Source organism: Juglans regia, chromosome 13 (assembly GCF_001411555.2).
Source record: "Juglans regia cultivar Chandler chromosome 13, Walnut 2.0, whole genome shotgun sequence".
NCBI lineage: Eukaryota > Viridiplantae > Streptophyta > Magnoliopsida > Fagales > Juglandaceae > Juglans > Juglans regia.
In genome coordinates this window covers 16,177,269-16,196,369 of record NC_049913.1, presented here as the reverse complement: position 1 = coordinate 16,196,369, position 19,101 = coordinate 16,177,269, and the positions used below count along the sequence as shown (strand labels likewise).

General features: G+C 35.2%; 2 protein-coding genes and 2 long non-coding RNA genes across 5 annotated transcripts; 1 reads left to right on the top strand and 3 right to left on the bottom strand.

Annotated features, from left to right (window-relative positions):
• The first annotated feature begins 2,673 nt into the window (after positions 1 to 2,673).
• On the top strand, positions 2,674 to 5,243 carry LOC109013687. The gene is made up of 3 exons (XR_001999616.2): positions 2,674 to 3,153; positions 4,663 to 4,726; positions 4,812 to 5,243. It is a non-coding gene; the product is annotated as an uncharacterized LOC109013687 (long non-coding RNA).
• Positions 5,244 to 5,484: 241 nt separating this feature from the next.
• On the bottom strand, positions 5,485 to 7,195 carry LOC109013685. Its single transcript, XR_001999612.2, has 2 exons — positions 6,922 to 7,195; positions 5,485 to 6,529 (listed from the first exon to the last, which is right to left on the bottom strand). It is a non-coding gene; the product is annotated as an uncharacterized LOC109013685 (long non-coding RNA).
• An 812-nt stretch (positions 7,196 to 8,007) lies between these two features.
• On the bottom strand, positions 8,008 to 11,576 carry LOC109013684 (probable nucleoredoxin 1). The gene is made up of 4 exons (XM_018995853.2): positions 11,323 to 11,576; positions 9,578 to 10,057; positions 8,994 to 9,473; positions 8,008 to 8,749 (listed from the first exon to the last, which is right to left on the bottom strand). Exons 1-4 carry the CDS (start codon positions 11,434 to 11,436, stop codon positions 8,264 to 8,266), a joined length of 1,560 nt encoding a protein of 519 aa, XP_018851398.2. The 5' UTR covers positions 11,437 to 11,576; the 3' UTR covers positions 8,008 to 8,263.
• Positions 11,577 to 15,404: 3,828 nt separating this feature from the next.
• On the bottom strand, positions 15,405 to 19,101 carry LOC118344191 (probable nucleoredoxin 1). Of its 2 annotated transcripts, XM_035684252.1 has the most exons (5): positions 18,757 to 19,092; positions 17,041 to 17,520; positions 16,457 to 16,936; positions 15,832 to 16,212; positions 15,420 to 15,774 (listed from the first exon to the last, which is right to left on the bottom strand). In XM_035684252.1, exons 1-5 carry the CDS (start codon positions 18,868 to 18,870, stop codon positions 15,670 to 15,672), a joined length of 1,560 nt encoding a protein of 519 aa, XP_035540145.1. In that variant the 5' UTR covers positions 18,871 to 19,092; the 3' UTR covers positions 15,420 to 15,669. The 2 variants fall into 2 exon arrangements, with proteins under 2 accessions (XP_035540144.1, XP_035540145.1); XM_035684251.1 differs by having other exon boundaries at positions 15,405 to 16,212; positions 18,757 to 19,101.

Sequence of the window (19,101 nt, the reverse complement as noted above, 5' to 3'; positions counted from 1 at the left end):
ATAAGGAGTTGGGGAGATAGATGGACTTGAAACAATAAGGATTTGAAATAAAAACCTCATACCATTACACATTCCAAAAGGAGTTTAAAATTGGAGGGAAATGCTTATCGGCCATTTTAATAGGTTTTAAATATATTATAAAAATAAGCAAAATAGTTAGCAAAAAGGTTCAGAAAAGATATATAGCAACTTGCTTCTCCAACCCAAATAATTAACAAAACATGTGTTGGTGATACATGTAAAGCTTAACTCAATTTAAAATACAAGAACAGACATATTAAAAAAAAATACAGAAACAAATTACCAATCTAATACTAACAGCAAGATTTGCAAGAGTGAACCAGAAGAGCAACTTTAATGCTGACAGTTTTTCCAAGCATAGCATCGGGTATTGCCTTGAAAACATAATGAATTAACCGAGGATAGAGAGAGATAGTATAATCATCATGGCAAGATAAACCACAATGAATAAATTATAACTCTGTTATTCAATGCCAAATTTGTTAAAAGGATACCCAACTTGGTCAGATGTACGTATAAGCAATCACAACAACAATTTTTCTCTTCATTGGGTGCAACCATTGCATGCGCCTTTGGACTGCCCTTATCATTAATTGTATGGTTTTCATAATAATACACCCAGTCAACTAGTTGATGTAAACAGCATGAAAGGATCATACGCCCTAAGATCAATATCTAACAATATTATAAATAGATCAAATATTGGGCTAAGAAAAATGTTCAAGGAAAGCAATTTTCACATAGATCATTACGTACTTGATGTTGGCATAATTCTGTCAAAGATATAATAATTTAATTAACAATGAAACCATAGCAAGAAAAAGAGAGATGATTAGGGGTAGAGGAGTTAAGGCAAGACCTAATGATGCAAAGAAAACACACATCATTTCTTCCATCCAAATTTAATATGTAAACACCCTTCACCAAATTGGCCTTATTCTGATCTCTCTCTCTCTCTCTCTAACAAACATGTGTGCAAAATTAATATATCTTATTATAATTAAACAACTACATCTGAGAGAATATATAGGCGGCCTAATATCTTATTTCCCTCCACTCAACCATAGCCTAAGGTTGTTAAATTCCTTGGTGTCAACAAAGATGATCATGATGATTGGATGTCGGCTATTTCATGATTTTCGTGTTGCATACTTTTCATAGGTTTTTTATTTATTTTTTGTATGTATAGGAGAAAATCAAGTGGAAAAGCAAATTAAGCAGGAACAAGGGTGGAAAAGCACACAGACTTGAATAAAAATCCGTCCTTCAACCTGCTTCTACAAATAAAAATCGAAATTGTTGGATTGTATCTCTGTCTATGCAGGAATCGTCTCTGTTCTTGTATGGTTGATAAGCATTTGCATGTAAAATTGTTACACATAAATGCAAAAATAATCAACTTCTGCTCTACATGTTGAACAGGCATAATTCATCACATACATTTATGTATTTTGAGTGCTTATTTTGTATCAGAACACATGTGAGAACTTCCTTCTTCTTTCTCAATGGCCACACCCAGGAAAAAAGAAACAAATTACAAATCCAAGTTAAGAAAAAAAACAAAGCCAATTTTCTTGTTTATCGTTAATGTCACAACACAATTTTGAAAGCCTACTGAACTATATAAATCAGTAAGTATAGAAAAGATCAACCATTCATAAAAAAGTAGAAAAAAAAAATCCCAAATAGCTACCAAATTAATAGAAGACATGCCCACAGAAGAAGATTCAGTAAAGTAGAGAATTTAATTGGATTTGTACTTACCTTAAAGGATCGCGTTTGAGGCCCCGTGATGAATAATGTGGTGGGATGAAATCTTGAGTGTTGTTGCTTTCGAACCCTAGACTTTAATTGGCTAGTGCGTAATGTGGCTTTGGCCATGGGTGGTTTATAATGATCAGGAAAATTGATTTCTAGGGCACGGGTTGGGGAATCGAATCTACCTCAGACAATACCCTGCCAAAACCCAGTGGTATCGAAACCGTTCAGTGGAGATGGGATGGAGCATGGAGCACGCATTCGGTGAGGGAGCAGCGAATCACGATGGAGAGAATCACCTCGATTGCCAACTCGAAAGGTTTGCGTACTACATTGCAGACACAGAGAGAAAGGGAGAGACAGGAAATAGCATTGCATAAAGGGAGATAGAGGTCGAGTACCGGTGATGTTGTGGTTCACTGTAGGGGGATTATTTCCCAGTTGTGCGAGGATGACTTGGGTGATTTGGGGAAGAAGAATAGCCTGCGAAGGACGAGGGGATGTTGTCCTCGATGCAGACTTTTTTACCGTTGAGCTCCTTCGTTCGAAACAGTAGAGTCACATGGGTTGGAAGTGTTTTACAAATATTCAAATATCCATTTGAATGGAAGAGTATTTTTATCCGTACAAGAACTATCAAGAATACCTCAGAGTAGTTGGACACCCAAACGTAGCCTAAGTATACTTTAATGCAACACATGTTTTAATTATTAAAAATTATGCATTTTTTTTTTTATCTTTTTAATTTTTTTGTCATATGTGACAATGCGACGTGACGTAGCACTACATGTCAGCTTTTTCTCGAGGTTTTCTAATAAAAACCTGGCGAATGAGTTGTTCTAGATAGCAGCTACTGTAGCGGTGCACATATACACCCTACGTGGCTGCTATCTAGATAAAACGTGCGTTTTGATTCTTTTCTTCTGCATTTGAATTTCAGAGCCCATTCATCCATTCAAATTTCAGAGCCCCGCGAAATACCTCCTCCCTAGCCGCTTCGCGTCACCTTCCTCTGCCCAACGCCATTGGCGACACCGTCTCCCTTTCTAGCGAACCGAGCTACGCTCCTCTGTCTGTCCAGTGCCACCACTCCCCAAGAGGCTTGGTTATTTCTCTCTCCTAGGGCTAGCGTTTCACACGCTTGGTTCATATTTTCTGTCCCTCGAAGATTCACAGCCTCAGCTGCTTATGGAGGCTCCTAAGGTGAGCGACCCCATTCAGTTCTACAAGGCTTCGTTCAGCGCTGAGGAGCTCGGCCATACCCTGCACCCCAAGCACAAAGCCGATAAAGAGCTCCCTCTCATTCTCTCTACTCAGCTGAAGATCAGTGGCTCCACCTTTTGTCTCTGACCTCACTGATGACTCTATTGCTCCGTAAGCCCCTCTCTCTCTCTCTCTCTCTCTCTCTGCGTATATACTTTTTCTAAACATTCTTGTTTGTGCGTGTGTCACTTTCCTTTGGATCTGTAGGCCTCAGAGGCATTTTTTTGCATTTTAATGGATCTCATGCAATTTTGTGTTAGCTTTTTACTATTTTTACTTCAGAATATACTTGATTTCTCTGGTTTTAGATTGTTGTTCATATGCATGGCTCCTTATTCCATTCGTTTTTCGCGTCTTGATCGCAACGTTATAGTACTATAGATCTCCATCTCTGGCTGGTTGTTCTGTGTCACTTCCTTCTTAACTTTCTTGTCGTTATTTTTATCCAATGTTTTGAGGAGCCAATGTTCACTTTATTTATTTATTATTATCTTAATATTTGTATTGGAAAGTTCCATATTTTGAGTCTTTGAGCCGTTCTTACCAAACCAAAGGACCTTTCGTAGCACTACCTTCCATTGACAACATGCTTCTTGTTTTACACGTCGATCGATATAGCTGAGTCATTAATCGTGCTTTTGAAGAATGAATGGTGGTGGGGTTATTCTATTAATAGTTGACACCACTTTCTTAATTTCGATGGATTTGGTTGTATTCAGGAAGCAGATTCAAGGATTATGGTATATTGTAGGAATAAACAGAGTTGCTCACAACGTGTTTGACAAAAGGTTGAAGAGAAAAACTAACTCAATGAGGCAAGATCATGTCATTATTGTGGAAAGAAACAAAGAATGTAAATTTCTCAGACAATCTTAAAAAGTAGATGAAATATATGATAATATTATGAGTAAATTATAGTTATTTATAAACTTTGGAATTACTGTCCACCCAACCAGAACAAGTTCTTGAGGGCTACGGGATTCCTTTGTTGATATACAGCTAGCTAAAATCAAATAGCTTAAATATTAATAGTCTGTCTTCTTAGTACAAGCATTATATATTACTCTAGCCTAGCTATGTTCTTGCTTAATTGGACTAGAAAGAACCATCAATCAAAATCTCAGTTTATAATTATTGCCAACCAAGTGCAGTTGATATTAGAATGGGAAAGACGTAGGAAATTGAAAGGGAGAAAAACTTTCAAAACAGCTTACTGGTACAGGGAGTTTTGTCATTAGAATATGCCAATAAACTGTTTCTACTATATTAACAGAGTTATAGTTATGTTTGGTTAGCTAATTCTTCTTGAACTCGATGGCATTTATTTCATGAACATGTGGTTAATTTCAAAAGATGCACTCATGAACATGATTTGATGAAACCCATGTTTGTATGGAATGAGAGATTTATGTATATTGTTTCAATTTTTATACCATGAAGAATTAAACTAGACTAGACTGGGCACAACCACAACAGTAACATCGTTGTTGTCCAACTATTATAATCTTAAGCAGTTTCAAATATCATTCTATCTTTATTATATTGTGTCCATTTTTTCAAATAAACTATGTACAATTAAACAATTAAACCATGTCCATTTTATTGTGTCCATTTTTTCAGATAAACCATTTTTTCAAATAATTTTCTGGGTGTCGCAGCCTTGCTTCACTTGTGCTTCATTGAGGTTTGTAATATTGTTTGTTTGCAAAATTGTTTTTGCCATGTTTTGATCAAATACTGTACTAATGAAATGCATGTTTTTTGTGCAGACTTCCATAGCAAGTAAATCACAATACAAAGAGGCCCCTACTGATATGCATGATGGACACAATAGAAGGGACTCAACCTAGTACAAACAAGTTGTGATCTTATGTGGCTTACATACTTCACTCTTGTTTGTAGTTTTAATAAGTATTCTGACACTGTTATTTTTCATGCAGGAAGTATGTACAACATAGAGCAGTCCCTAGTGAAAGTAGCACTCACAAGTATTCTGACAGTGTTAATTGTGATGGAATCTTTTCTTGTAATAACTATTCTGATATAGTATTTGTTGTGATGGAATTCTTTCTTGTAATGATTTCGTGTAATGCTAATGTGTAATTTTTTTTATAAGAAGTGTAATTTTTTTATGATGGAATGAGTTTACCATTTCGATTGAGTACCATCTTTAGTGTAATGTTTTTTTGTGATGGAACCAGTTTACCATTTCCTACAATTTCCAGTAATAAATGAATAATAGATAGCTGCTCCGTTGAGTGGCCTTTTTTTAACCAAGGGCAATTCACCATTTGCTTACCATTTTGAGGATACAAATCAAAATAGGACATATTCATTTGTTAGGAAAGATAAAAATATCACTTTGCAAAACTGGCACATGAAGATAAAATGCCAGTTTATCCATGTCTAAAACAGAGTCTAAAACAGAGCACATTCATGCGCTAGACCAACCAACATTACTAATAATCACAGCAAATTAGTTTACTAGCATAAGTGAATCTTTACAAATTAGAATGAGCCAGACATGTTTGTGCTGAAGCTATACATAAACATTTGGCAGAAACATTAGTTCCTATTGTTCTTTAACTTTGGGAATATAAGCTAAGCACAACAGCTACCCATTTTCACTTTTGAACTGGCCTCGTGCATCTTCACAACCCTCTGGATGTAGCTCCACCATCTACACCATGCATCTATCCTGCCCATTCCAACAAAAAACCATTTTGAAAGTTAAACGCTCAAAATAAGTTAACCCAAATAGAAGCTACAAACAATAAAATTAAACCTTTGCATCTCCACAAAAACACAACAAAAAAAATCTCCTTTCATCTTTCTTTTAATCCTGATTTTAATGATTAATGAACTGAAGAACCAAAAGTGCTTTAACAAAAATACATCTCAGAAAGGTTTCTTCTCAAACATATTTTTCTGTCCAATTCAAAATTGTTTCCCTAAACATAAAACATTCATTATCTATCAAAGAAAACCCTATGACATAGATTCTTATAAGCATCAAACAACAAATAAGAGTCATGAGTTTGGCTGCTACGATAATTCAACAACAGTAGTGGATTGAATGTACACCCTTATGAGAAAAAAAGCAAAGAAAAAAGAAGTCCATATATCAATAGCAACTAACTAGACAGTTAAAAAGAGGGTCTGTTCATGAACCTGGTAAACTTTTTGGTTGGTGGAGTCAATTCCCACTTGTTGATTTGGACAATTCATCATGTACTCTGCTCAGATTGCTAAAGTTTTAACAATTGCGCCAAGTGTATGGAATTTCTTGGTGTTTACAAGCGAATGATATCATAAAGAATATGTTCCCAGGTAAAGAAACAAACCAAGTGCATTTTGTTTGTAATGTCAAGAATAGAATCACCTTAATATGCAAGCTTGAACCCTACACTTGGTATAATATACATGTGTGCCCATGCACTTCACAAGAACCTTGAAACTCAAAGAATTGTTGAACAATTACCATAACCTTCAAAATGGTTATATGGATATCAGAAAATTCTTTTCATTTGATGATTGGTTCCAATCAACACTAATAAAAAAGGACAATCTCAAGCCTCATCTGCCCTCATTTTTTTATGAATTGTGGTTTTCATATTATTCCCTGCAATTCAAATTTATTTAGATATAGAACAAAGATGCCCTTGTGGGCGAAGATGGCGTTTAATTCCACCTTCTTTGGCTGGTAATATTATTAAGACAATGCTTAGCTTTTTGTTTTTTACTGAAACAAGCATGCCAATGAAGCTCATCCTACCAACTTCTCTTCAGAGTGAAGACAGAGAGAATTTCCAATTGAAAAAATGGCAACTTTTTTTTTGGAAGAATTAGCTACCAGGGCTTATGTCAATTCTAAAATACCTGGTTCGTTTTAAGAGGGGAATAAGAAGGGGGAGGAAGAAGGCGACATGACTTATGGTTAGGAAGACAGCTTCCTCGCGGTGAACCCCGCGACGCTCCTACATCCGCCCAGCGCCGCCACTCCTCGCGAGCTGATTCCTCTGGAGGGCTGAGGTCGTGGAGGGAAGGGCAAGGTCGTGGTGTGGTGTGGTGGGGTGGGGTGGGGTGGGGAGGGCGAGGTCGTACAGGTTGGGGAGGGTAGGGTTGGGTTGAGGTCGGGGTGGGGTGGGGTGGGGTGGGCGGGGGGCTTTGGAGCTGAGCTCTTGGGAATTGATGAATAGAATGAGGGGAATGAGCTGAAAGACCGATTGACTCAAAACCGGTTCAGTGAATGTCCAGTCTACACGTCATGTGTGCAATGGATGTAGCTAAATGTGGCTTCTGCAAAGATTTTCTCTTCCTTTTTTAGAGCATTAGCATTGGTATATGCATATGCAAAGTCATATTTGTATAGTATGACCCTAAAATCTTCCACAGTAACTTATACATATCTAAATATTTAACTACCTATGAACAGTTCTTATCTAAATTTAGATAACCACTATTCACCTTACAAATTATATTTGAATCATTATTTATCTTTTCTCTCACTCACTCTCTCTCTCACAATCTTTTCTTTTTCTCCCTCTTTCAACAACCCAACAAATCTCACTTGCACATTCATTTTATTATTATAATATATTATATATATATTTTTCATTTTATTATATTTTTAATATAATATATAAAAAAATTATATTTTTATTATTACATTTATATTATTAATATCAAATGTATGTAATAGATACTAATTGCAAAATATATATAAAAAAATTGATTTTAACAAAAAATTAATAATAATAAAATAATTTTACTTGAATATATATCACAAAATATTATCACAAAATACCATAGATACTATCACAAAATATATATTATTTTATTTCAAATATGCATAAGTCAATGCAAAAATTTTACTTGAATGACAAAGTGGATATTTAAAAGAAGTAATTTTACATATATATATATATACATAGACCAATGCTAATGCTCTTAGAACAACAACTCTTGAGGCACAAAACTACAGCATCCACAACTTAATTAATTTTGCGTTAAATGATATTTTATTTTATTATGATAGATCTCTACGACACAATAGCACACCCAAATTCATATTATATTACATACAGTACAGATGAGATACTTCAAAGCCACACAGGACGGCAGGTTACCATGAAACCTTATTTGCATCACGATAAAACGGCTCAGGAAGAAGAAAAAGCCATCATCAAAGATCAACATCTCAAAGTTTCAGAAACGGAACTCAAGCTTTTTTGCAGACATCCCCATCACAGACCCACCCTTCTTTGTGATTTTCTTCTCCCTTAGAATCATCATCCTTGGGCCCTTTGACTTCATCATCCTCGATCTCCTTCACTCGCTCATCAGTGAAAGGATAAGCATCCGCACCATGCATCATAATGAGATCTCTAGCATCTTTTGTGACAGTTCGGCCACTAGGTCCAATGGCTATAACCATGGGGATACCATAGACTTTAAACATGCGACTCAATGATGCTTTCCTCGGGTCCCCAAAGGGAAGTGCCAGCCATGGCATTCCTGAAAAGAAATCACTAAAGGAGGCATCGTCCTTGTCACTAGAGATGAAAATCACTTCAAAAGCATCATCATTTGCCTTGATCTTGTGGTATGCCTCGGTAAGTTTCGGTAGAAAGGCACGGCAAGGCGGGCACCAATGTGCTGAGAAGTAAAGGAGGATGTTCTTCCCAACTAAATCCGACACTGGAATCTGAAAACAAGTAATCATTGTCAACCATCGCAAATGCCAGAACGTGGGAGAGAGTGGAAATAAGGGGGAGGGGATTCCATGAATGGCGCAAAGGGATTAAGAAACTCTGAATAGCACGTAAGATATCACACCTCCAGCCAATAACTAAATTAACAAGTAGCATAACAAAGACCAAACAAATAATGTGAAATTATAAGTATTCAATTATATGTTTTGCAGCATTGAATAAAATCAAAGACTTTACCTTGACTCCATCTTTCCCAATGACAAAATCTCGTTCCCCTAAAACCAAAATGGACTCCAGGGTTTGAGCTTCCTCTTTTGCCTTCTCTATTTCAGCAAGCTCTGCAAACTTTTCTGGGGTGAATGGGTATGCCAGAACTCCATGTTCTTCAATGGTTTCAGCAACATTAGAATGTAGAGTCCTTCCATCTGGCCCTATAATAACCAAAGTGGGGAGGGTTGAAAGTTCAAAGTATCGAACCAGCTTCCCACAGCTCTTGTCCTTCATGGGCAGGGAGAACCAGGGCATGCTTTCAAAACCCTGATTAAATGATTCCTCATTATCATCGAGTGGTATCATCACAACCTCGAAGCTCTCTCCCTTTGCCTTCAATTTTTCATAAACCTCAACAAGTTTTGGCGTAAAATCACCGCACGGCTTGTATGAGAACAATGAGAAATACAGAGCAACTATCTTCCCCTCAAGTTCAGAGACAGGCACCTTGTGCATGAAGAAGAAATACAGATTAGGGGAGAGGAGTAAAATGTTTCGAGGAAATAAACTTCTTTCTTTGTTAAATAACAAGCAATGCCATTGAGAGTTACCTTCCTGCCATCAGATGAGATTATAAAGTCCCGTGAGCGGGATACCAAGATAGATCTCAAAGATTGATTCTTCCTGGCGGCTTCCTCTTGATCTTTCAATTCTTTGATCTTTTCTTGTGTAAAAGGGTATCCTTCAACTCCATATTCTTGAATGCTCTCAACTCCATTGTCACTCACAACTTTCCCATCTTCATCAATGATTACAAGGTGGGGTATCCCCTGAACCTTGAACAATCCATCCAAGTGATCACGTTTGCCTGAATCAGAAAATGGGATTGCAAGCCATGGCATCTTGGAAAAGTAATCTTTGAAGGACTCCTCATCTTCATCAGCAGAAACAAAAATGACCTCAAAATCACCTTTTGGAGAGAGTTCGTTGTACACCTCGACAAAACTTGGGGTGAATCGCCGACATGGGCCACACCATGATGCGGAAAAATAAAGCCCAAGCTTCTTCCCCTCCAAGCTGTCAATTCTAACCTGTAATTCACAATTCAAAGTGATTCTCCCTTAACGCATCCCCATAACATTCATAACAGACAACTGTTGACTTCCAGTCAATGGAGGAACTGTTCATCCAACCAGAAGGCCAATTTCATATGTACCGGAACAATGTTGTTAACAACTCAATAATTCTTATCGGTATTCATTAAAACACATTTACGAGGCTTACTCTATCATTGATCTCGATAAAATAATAGATGCCAAATTATATTATTATTCACAAATAAACAGGCACTTCTTCACCTTGTTTCCCCTTTTACTTGTTAAAGAATGTTGGGAAAACGGGTCCTTCTGCTTACCGATAAAACAGACAACTGTTAACAGAAAATTCCAAAGGTGGTGCCAATATGCAATCCCCATTCGTTAAATTTGCTTTTCCTGTAAACTTATCAAACTTCTAGCCGGTCTTTTCAAATATGATCATGAGAAAGTTATGTGGACCGGAGATCTACAGGAACAACATGTATCAAATGAATAAGTGCCTGAATTTTAATTTTCTCCAGAAGTTTCACTTGTTAAATGAATCTTAATGGAAAAATCATCTTCCCCTGAATACATCATCAGTTTTATTGAGCACTGTAGCATAATCCGAGATAATTGCAACTAAACAAACCCCCAACCCCTCCCCACAAAGAAAAATCCAAACAAAAAACATATAGAAAGCGTCACAAAATACTGGGCCTATGGATCTCAAGGTCTTCATTAAAGAAATTCAGCTCATTGCTTATAAAACATTCATAACATAAATCCATGAGTTGAAATTCCTGCTCCTCAACATGATTTTTTTTTTTTTTCCATTTAATATACAAAGCTAAGCATCATAAAATACAGGGGGTCAACAGATCTCAACGTCTTCAGAACAGAAATCCATGAGTTGGCCGTGATCGAAGTTTCGGCTCCTCAACTCGAGTTTTCTTTCTAATATATAAAGATTGGCTAAATGTCATTGAAGAGTGATTAGAATTAGAAATTATCCAAGTTTCTAAAGTACTGTCCAAACGGAAAACGAAACCACTGCCTACTAATATTATAAACGGCACGCACCGAGGTATCGAGGCGTATGAAGAAAAAAACACCTTGTACTCAAGCGGATTAACTAATTATCAGCTCAATATACTTAAAACAGAAACCAAATAAAAATAACAGCCAAAATTACAAAACCCGAGCCTCTATTTCTTGTTTTTCAGCTGATTTCCCGAGAAACACGAAAACCTACAAGAAAAGCCTATTAAATCAAATACCTGATCCCCGTTGTTGCGGACAAGAAAGTCCCTATCTTCTCCCGAGAGGAGCGAGCGAAAGTCGTGAGGACCGCCGTTGGTTGTCTCTGTAACGCTTGCTTCAGCGTCCGCCATTTCTTCCACTTCTCAGTTCTCGTGAAAGCAATGAGAATAAAAGCAGCTCAGAGTGATAGAATACGTGGCTGGTTGGAATTCATTGGGAAAGAGGGTGACTAATATATAGAGAGTTCTTTCCTTCTGGGAGAAGTATCGGACCATTGAGAACCGATTTTTTTTTTTTTATTTATGCTTCCAGAACTCTCCTCCCAAAAGCAAAACCTAGACCTCGGCCCTCCTAATTAGCGACGACTTCGGGTTTCAAAAATATTAACGCCAATTTGTTTTCGCAAATGAAACGAGTGTTATATTTGAGTATCACGCTTTTAAGTATTTTTAAAATATTTTATTATTATTCTTTATATTATTATTATTCTTTATTTTTTTATTAATATTTATTATTTTTTATTATTATTTAATATTTTTTTATTATTTTTTTAATATTATTTATAACTCTTCTTAATATTTTTCACTATCCAAATATCATGAGATGAGTTGAGTTTAAAATTAAAATTAAATAAAATATTTTTAAAATATATTTTTTAATATTAATTTTATTTTAATATTTGAAAAAGTTAAATTATTTATTTTATTTTATTTAAAAATTTAAAAAAATTATAATAATTAGATAAAATGAATTGATAGAAGATTGAGTTATGAAAACAAACGCCTAATTTATAACTATTTTGCAAGAATTCTTGATTTTTTTAAAATTTATTTAATCCAAAAGTCGTGTCTTCTATGAAAAATATGTTTGACAAATTATGATGTTTTTTCAAAAAAAAAAAGAAATTATGATATAAATTCCAAAAATTTATTTGATATTTTTTGTCTAAATGAAAAGAGATTGACTACAGCTTACATTCTCTACACACTTTACGTGGCATCACTTTTTTATTTTATTATTTTTTTTTATTTTTAAAAAGTACGATGTTAAGTGTGTTGTGGCTGCAGCGCACAATAGGCTGCTGTGAATATTTTCTGAAATGAAAAATCTCTTGGAGTTTAAATTGGGTATAACATTTTGATAAATGATATTTATGATTTTAAAGAAAGTAAGTCTCGAACATTTTATTTAAAAAAATAGGTAAATTTAAGATTTATGTGAAAAATTATTTCTTAATGACAGATCATATTTTTTTTTTTTTAAATGTGCAAAATTTACCTATTTAAAATTGTATATAACATTATTTTAAAATTTTAAGATTTTTAAATTGAGAGCAAACAAGTTGCGGACATTTTTTTTTTGAAGCAAACATGACTTTAAGTACTGGACATTTTAGCATTTTTATTAAGAAAAGAGAGAAATTTGCCCACATATTTTTAAATAAATTTGGAATATTTATGGAGAAATTTGTTTTAATTATAATTTTTTTTTTTATAAAAGTAAATTTAGAAATAAATTATTTTTATAAAAGTAAATTTAGATATAATTTGATATGATATATATGAGATTGTAAAAATATTTTTATTATAAAATAGATTTAATGTATTATATGAAAAGATATAAATTTATAAATTTATTTTTATAAAATTTTTAATGACAGTAATATTTTTATTTGTATATAATATCTTAATAAAATTAAAAACAAATGATAGATACAAGATGCGTTTATACAGCTAAAAAGACGACCATGACCTTACCTCGAGAAAAGAAACGTGATGTCGTCATGGTAAATACATCGTGCTTACGCAAGCCGATAGAATTTTTTATTTTGTGGGGGACAAGGAGAGCGAGTCCTACCCGACTTGTCGGTTCATTAAAGCCGAAAGGATAAAGACAAATTGTTGACAGAAGGCATCAACCTTAAAAGCAAAAAAATAAAGGTTTTGGAATCCGAATTTCATTTCCGAATTTATGTTTCGAATGTTATTTTATTTTTATTTAGTGATTAAGAAAATACTTTTTAATAATATTATAAATTTTTTATTTTTTTAAATATTTATGATGATTAAAAAAATACATGAAATAAATGAAATAAAAAATGAAAAAATACATTTTATCTTTTCGGTGAATTTTCGAGCTAAATCTCTTGAGAGATGTAGCACTATTCAAAAAACAAATCAAGAACGCCACTGGTCGCTTGCTCTGCTCGAAAAACCCATCTCGAGGAACTTAGCATATTGGTTCTCAGGAAGTTCAGATTCAAAATTTTAAACAAGAATAAAAAGAGTTTGAAAAACTCGCAGTCATACCAAGGAAAGGCCTCGCAGACGACGTCCTTCGTGGAATCGAAATGCATCTTTTGGATTAAATAAAACGATGCATTTTGAGCTCAATACGAATGCAAGCATGAACTCCTCCTTCAACAGTCTAAATGGTGCGTTTCTAATTTATTTATTCTTCTCCTAGATTGATCGAAAGCATCAATCGAGAGAGACGCCCCCTTCTCCTTTCCATTATAGAACGAAACCCCAACCTTAATGCGACCCATCAGTCTCTATGTCTGAGGATTTCACTTTTGGTTCGATTTGATCCTAGGTAACTCACTACTCCAATCTTAGTCTATTTTTAGAATATTTTTCCCTTCATTTCAGTCCATTTTTTAACCTATATATTCTTGTTTGCGTCTATGGTTAAATGTAAATTGGTTGTGATGCCTTAGAATTTTTTATGGCTTTTCCTTAGTATTATTAGTGACATGTTGCAGGGTATTCTAGTTTATTTATCTTTATTGTGCATTGGATGACTGAAAATAACATAAATCAGGCAAAATTATGAGAAGTCATTTTTATCGTTTATGGTGTTTGCAGGTTTTGTTTGGTTTAGCAAGAAAATGAGAACCTTTTTTTTTTTTTTAAAAAAAAGAACGGTACCCCAATTTTATTGATAACCTTCACTTTTGATGGAGGAAAAATATGGTAATAGCAAAATACATGAGGGATACATTATCATTAAAAAAAAAAAAACCAAACCCAGGAATGAAAATACTTAAATCATCCAATTACATAACAAAACCCAAAACTCCAACCCTAGACAAAAACAAATAATTCCTGCAAGCAAAACATATATTGCAAAAGAATTAGATAACTAAGTAATCCAAACGAAGCCTAAGGTTGCGTTTGGATGTTGAAGTGAGTTGAGTTGAGTTGAGTTGAGATAATAAAATATTATTAGAATATTATTTATTATTATTATTATTATTTTAGGATTTGAAAAAGTTGAATTGTTTATTATATTTTGTATTGGAATTTGAAAAAGTTGTAATGATGAGTTGAGATGATTTTTGGTTCCAAACGAAGCCAGTCTACTTTAATGCAACACATGTTTTAATTATTAAAGATGATCCCTTTTTTTTTTTATCTTTTTAAATTTTTTGTCATATGTGGCAATGCGACGTGACGTAGCACTACATGTCAGATTTTCACGAGGTTTTCTAATAAAATCCTGGTGAAGGAGTTGTATTGAAAGAAAGTTTAGCCTGTTTAGGTAAACCAAGAGAGAATAAGAAAGGTAGAGACAATTGCAGCCGGTTGTGCATTCACTGCATAATCCACTTACTGCTAAACAAAACTATTGAATTTAAATTATAAAATTTTTAAGGGTCATGCTTTTATAAAAAAAGATACAATATTTTCTTAAAAATAATAAAATGAAATGAAGTGATTTTAAATAAAAATTAAAAATTGAATAAAATATTCTTAAAATATTATTTTTTAATATTATTATTATTTTAAAATTAAAAAAAATTAAATTATTTATTATATTTTTGTGAGAACTTAAAAAATTATAATGATAAAAGAAAATTTCTATTTTTTTATTAATAAATTGATTCTATTTTTTTCTATTTTTTAAAAATATTTAAAGATATATAAAAAATGATTAAAGAAAAAGAAGGGAAAAAAAAAATTACATTTGCACTTATAAGTTGAATCTTCGGCTGAATTCTCACTTCCTGTAGCACTACCCGAGTTTTCTTTCATTTGTATTCTCAATAGGTCTCACGTGTAACTGTTACCTATTTCATTTTTTAGAGCAACAACTCTTTGAGGCACAAAACTACAGCATGCACAACTTCATTAATTTTGCGTCAAATGATATTTTATTTTATTATGATAGATCTCTACGACACAATAGCACACCCAAATTCATATTATATTACATGCACTACAGATGAGATAGATACTTCAAAGCCACACGGGACGGATCAGGTTACCATGAAATCTTATTTGCATCACGATAAAACGGCTCAGGAAGAAGAAAAAGCCATCATCAAAGATCAACATCTCAAAGTTTCAGAAACGGAACTCTCAAGCTTTTTTGCAGACATCCCCATCACAGACCCACCCTTCTTTGGGATTTTCTTCTCCCTTAGAATCATCATCCTTGGGCCCTTTGACTTCATCATCCTCGATCTCTTCTTCTCCCTTAGAATCATCATCCTTGGGCCCTTTGACTTCATCATCCTCGATCTCCTTCACTCGCTCATCAGTGAAAGGATAAGCATCCGCACCATGCATCATAATGAGATCTCTAGCATCTTTTGTGACAGTTCGGCCACTAGGTCCAATGGCTACAACCATGGGGATACCATAGACTTTAAACATGCGACTCAATGATGCTTTCCTCGGGTCCCCAAAGGGAAGTGCCAGCCATGGCATTCCTGAAAAGAAATCACTAAAGGAGGCATCGTCCTTGTCACTAGAGATGAAAATCACTTCAAAAGCATCATCATTTGCCTTGATCTTGTGGTATGCCTCCGTAAGTTTCGGTAGAAAGGCACGGCAAGGCGGGCACCAATGTGCTGAGAAGTAAAGGAGGATGTTCTTCCCAACTAAATCCGACACTGGAATCTGAAAACAAGTAATCATTGTCAACTATCACAAATGCCAGAACATGGGAGAGAGTGGAAATAAGGGGGAGGGGATTCCATGAATGGCGCAAAGGGATTAAGAAACTTTGAATAGCACGTAAGATATCACACCTCCAGCCAATAACTAAATTAACAAGTAACATAACAAAGACCAAACAAATAATGTGAAATTATAAGTATTCAATTATATGTTTTGCAGCATTGAATAAAATCAAAGACTTTACCTTGACTCCATCTTTCCCAATGACAAAATCTCGTTCCCCTAAAACCAAAATTGACTCCAGGGTTTGAGCTTCCTCTTTTGCCTTCTCTATTTCAGCAAGCTCTGCAAACTTTTCTGGGGTGAATGGGTATGCCAGAACTCCATGTTCTTCAATGGTTTCAGCAACATTAGAATGTAGAGTCCTTCCATCTGGCCCTATAATAACCAAAGTGGGGAGGGTTGAAAGTTCAAAGTATCGAACCAGTTTCCCACAGCTCTTGTCCTTCATGGGCAGGGAGAACCAGGGCATGCTTTCAAAACCCTGATTAAATGATTCCTCATTATCATCAAGTGGTATCATCACAACCTCGAAGCTCTCTCCCTTTGCCTTCAATTTTTCATAAACCTCAACAAGTTTTGGCGTAAAATCACTGCACGGCTTGTATGAGAACAATGAGAAATACAGAGCAACTATCTTCCCCTCAAGTTCAGAGACAGGCACCTTGTGCATGAAGAAGAAATACAGATTAGGGGAGAGGAGTAAAATGTTTCGAGGAAATAAACTTCTTTCTTTGTTAAATAACAAGCAATGCCATTGAGAGTTACCTTCCTGCCATCAGATGAGATTATAAAGTCCCGTGAGCGGGATACCAAGATAGATCTCAAAGATTGATTCTTCCTGGCGGCTTCCTCTTGATCTTTCAATTCTTTGATCTTTTCTTGTGTAAAAGGGTATCCTTCAACTCCATATTCTTGAATGATCTCGACTCCATTGTCACTCACAACTTTCCCATCTTCATCAATGAGTACAAGGTGGGGTATCCCCTGAACCTTGAACAATCCATCCAAGTGATCACGTTTGCCTGAATCAGAAAATGGGATTGCAAGCCATGGCATCTTGGAGAAGTAATCTTTGAAGGACTCCTCATCTTCATCAGCAGAAACAAAAATGACCTCAAAATCACCTTTTGGAGAGAGTTCGTTGTACACCTCGACAAAACTTGGGGTGAATCGCCGACATGGGCCACACCATGATGCGGAAAAATAAAGCCCAAGCTTCTTCCCCTCCAAGCTGTCAATTCTAACCTGTAATTCACAATTCAAAGTGATTCTCCCTTAACGCATCCCCATAACATTCATAACAGACAACTGTTGACTTCCAGTCAATGGAGGAACTGTTCATCCAACCGGAAGGCCAATTTCATATCTACCGGAACAATGTTGTTAACAACTCAATAATTCTTATCGGTATTCATTAAACAACATTTACGAGGCTTACTCTATCATTGATCTCGATAAAATAATAGATGCCAAATGATATTATTATTCACAAAGAAACAGGCATTTCTTCACCTTGTTTCCCCTTTTACTTGTTAAAGAATGTTGGGAAAACAGGTCCTTCTGCTTACCGATAAACAGACAACTGTTAACAGAAAATTCCAAAGGTGCCAATATGCAATCGCCATTCGTTAAATTTGCTTTTCCTGTAAACTTATCAAACTTCTAGCCGGTCTTTTCAAATATGATCATGAGAAAGTTATGTGGACCGGAGATCTACAGGAACAACATGTATCAAATGAATAAGTGCCTGAATTTTAATTTTCTCCAGAAGTTTCACTTGTTAACTGAATCTCGTTGTTAATGGAAAAATCATCTTCCCCTAAATACATCATCAGTTTTATTGAGCACTGTAGCATAATCCGAGATACTTGCAACTAAACAAACCCCCAACCCCTCCCCACAAAGAAAAATCCAAACAAAAAACATATAGAAAGCGTCACAAAATACTGGGCCTATGGATCTCAAGGTCTTCATAACATAAATCCATGAGTTGAAATTCCTGCTCCTCAGCATGATTTGTTTTTTTTCCATTTAATATACAAAGCTAAGCATCATAAAATACAGGGGGTCAATAGATCTCAACGTCTTCAGAACAGAAATCCATGAGTTGGCCGTGATCGAAGTTTCGGCTCCTCAACTCGAGTTTTCTTTCTAATATATAAAGATTGGCTAAATGTCATTGAAGAGTGATTAGAATTAGAAATTATCCAAGTTTCTAAAGTACTGTCCAAACGGAAAACGAAACCACTGCCTAGTGCCTACTAATATTATAAACGGCACGCACCGAGGTATCGAGGCGTATGAAGAAAAAAACACCTTGTACTCAAGCGGATTAACTAATTATCAGCTCAATATACTTAAAACAGAAACCAAATAAAAATAACAGCCAAAATTACAAAACCCGAGCCTCTATTTCTTGTTTTTCAGCTGATTTCCCGAGAAACACGAAAACCTACAAGAAAAGCCTATTAAATCAAATACCTGATCCCCGTTGTTGCGGACAAGAAAGTCCCTATCTTCTCCCGAGAGGAGCGAGCGAAAGTCGTGAGGACCGCCGTTGGTTGTCTCGGTGACGCTTGCTTCACCGTCCGCCATTTCTTCCACTTCTCAGTTCTCGTGAAAGCAATGAGAATAAAAGCAGCTCAGAGTGATAGAATACGTGGCTGGTTGGAATTCAATGGGAAAGAGGGTGACTAATATATAGAGAGTTCTTTCCTTCCTTTCCTTCTGGGAGAAGTATCTGACCATTCAGAACCGATTTTCCTTAAGCTACTATGCCTCCCCCGTCTTCACCGCTGGGCTTACCGCCCACCGTTTTTAGAACAT

What these genes read in the sequence shown, in the direction of transcription:
- LOC109013684 (XM_018995853.2), bottom strand. Translation starts at nt 11,436, where the DNA reads ATGGCGGACGCTGAAGCAAGCGTTACAGAGACAACCAACGGCGGTCCT. An exon ending in TCCGCAACAACGGGGATCAG is followed by an intron (nt 10,058 to 11,322) that starts GTATTTGATTTA and finishes TGTGAATTACAG; the next exon opens with GTTAGAATTGACAGCTTGGA. An exon ending in TTGGGAAAGATGGAGTCAAG is followed by an intron (nt 8,750 to 8,993) that starts GTAAAGTCTTTG and finishes ACTTGTTTTCAG; the next exon opens with ATTCCAGTGTCGGATTTAGT.
- LOC118344191 (XM_035684251.1), bottom strand. Translation starts at nt 18,870, where the DNA reads ATGGCGGACGGTGAAGCAAGCGTCACCGAGACAACCAACGGCGGTCCT. An exon ending in TCTCATCTGATGGCAGGAAG is followed by an intron (nt 16,937 to 17,040) that starts GTAACTCTCAAT and finishes TTCATGCACAAG; the next exon opens with GTGCCTGTCTCTGAACTTGA. An exon ending in TTGGGAAAGATGGAGTCAAG is followed by an intron (nt 16,213 to 16,456) that starts GTAAAGTCTTTG and finishes ACTTGTTTTCAG; the next exon opens with ATTCCAGTGTCGGATTTAGT.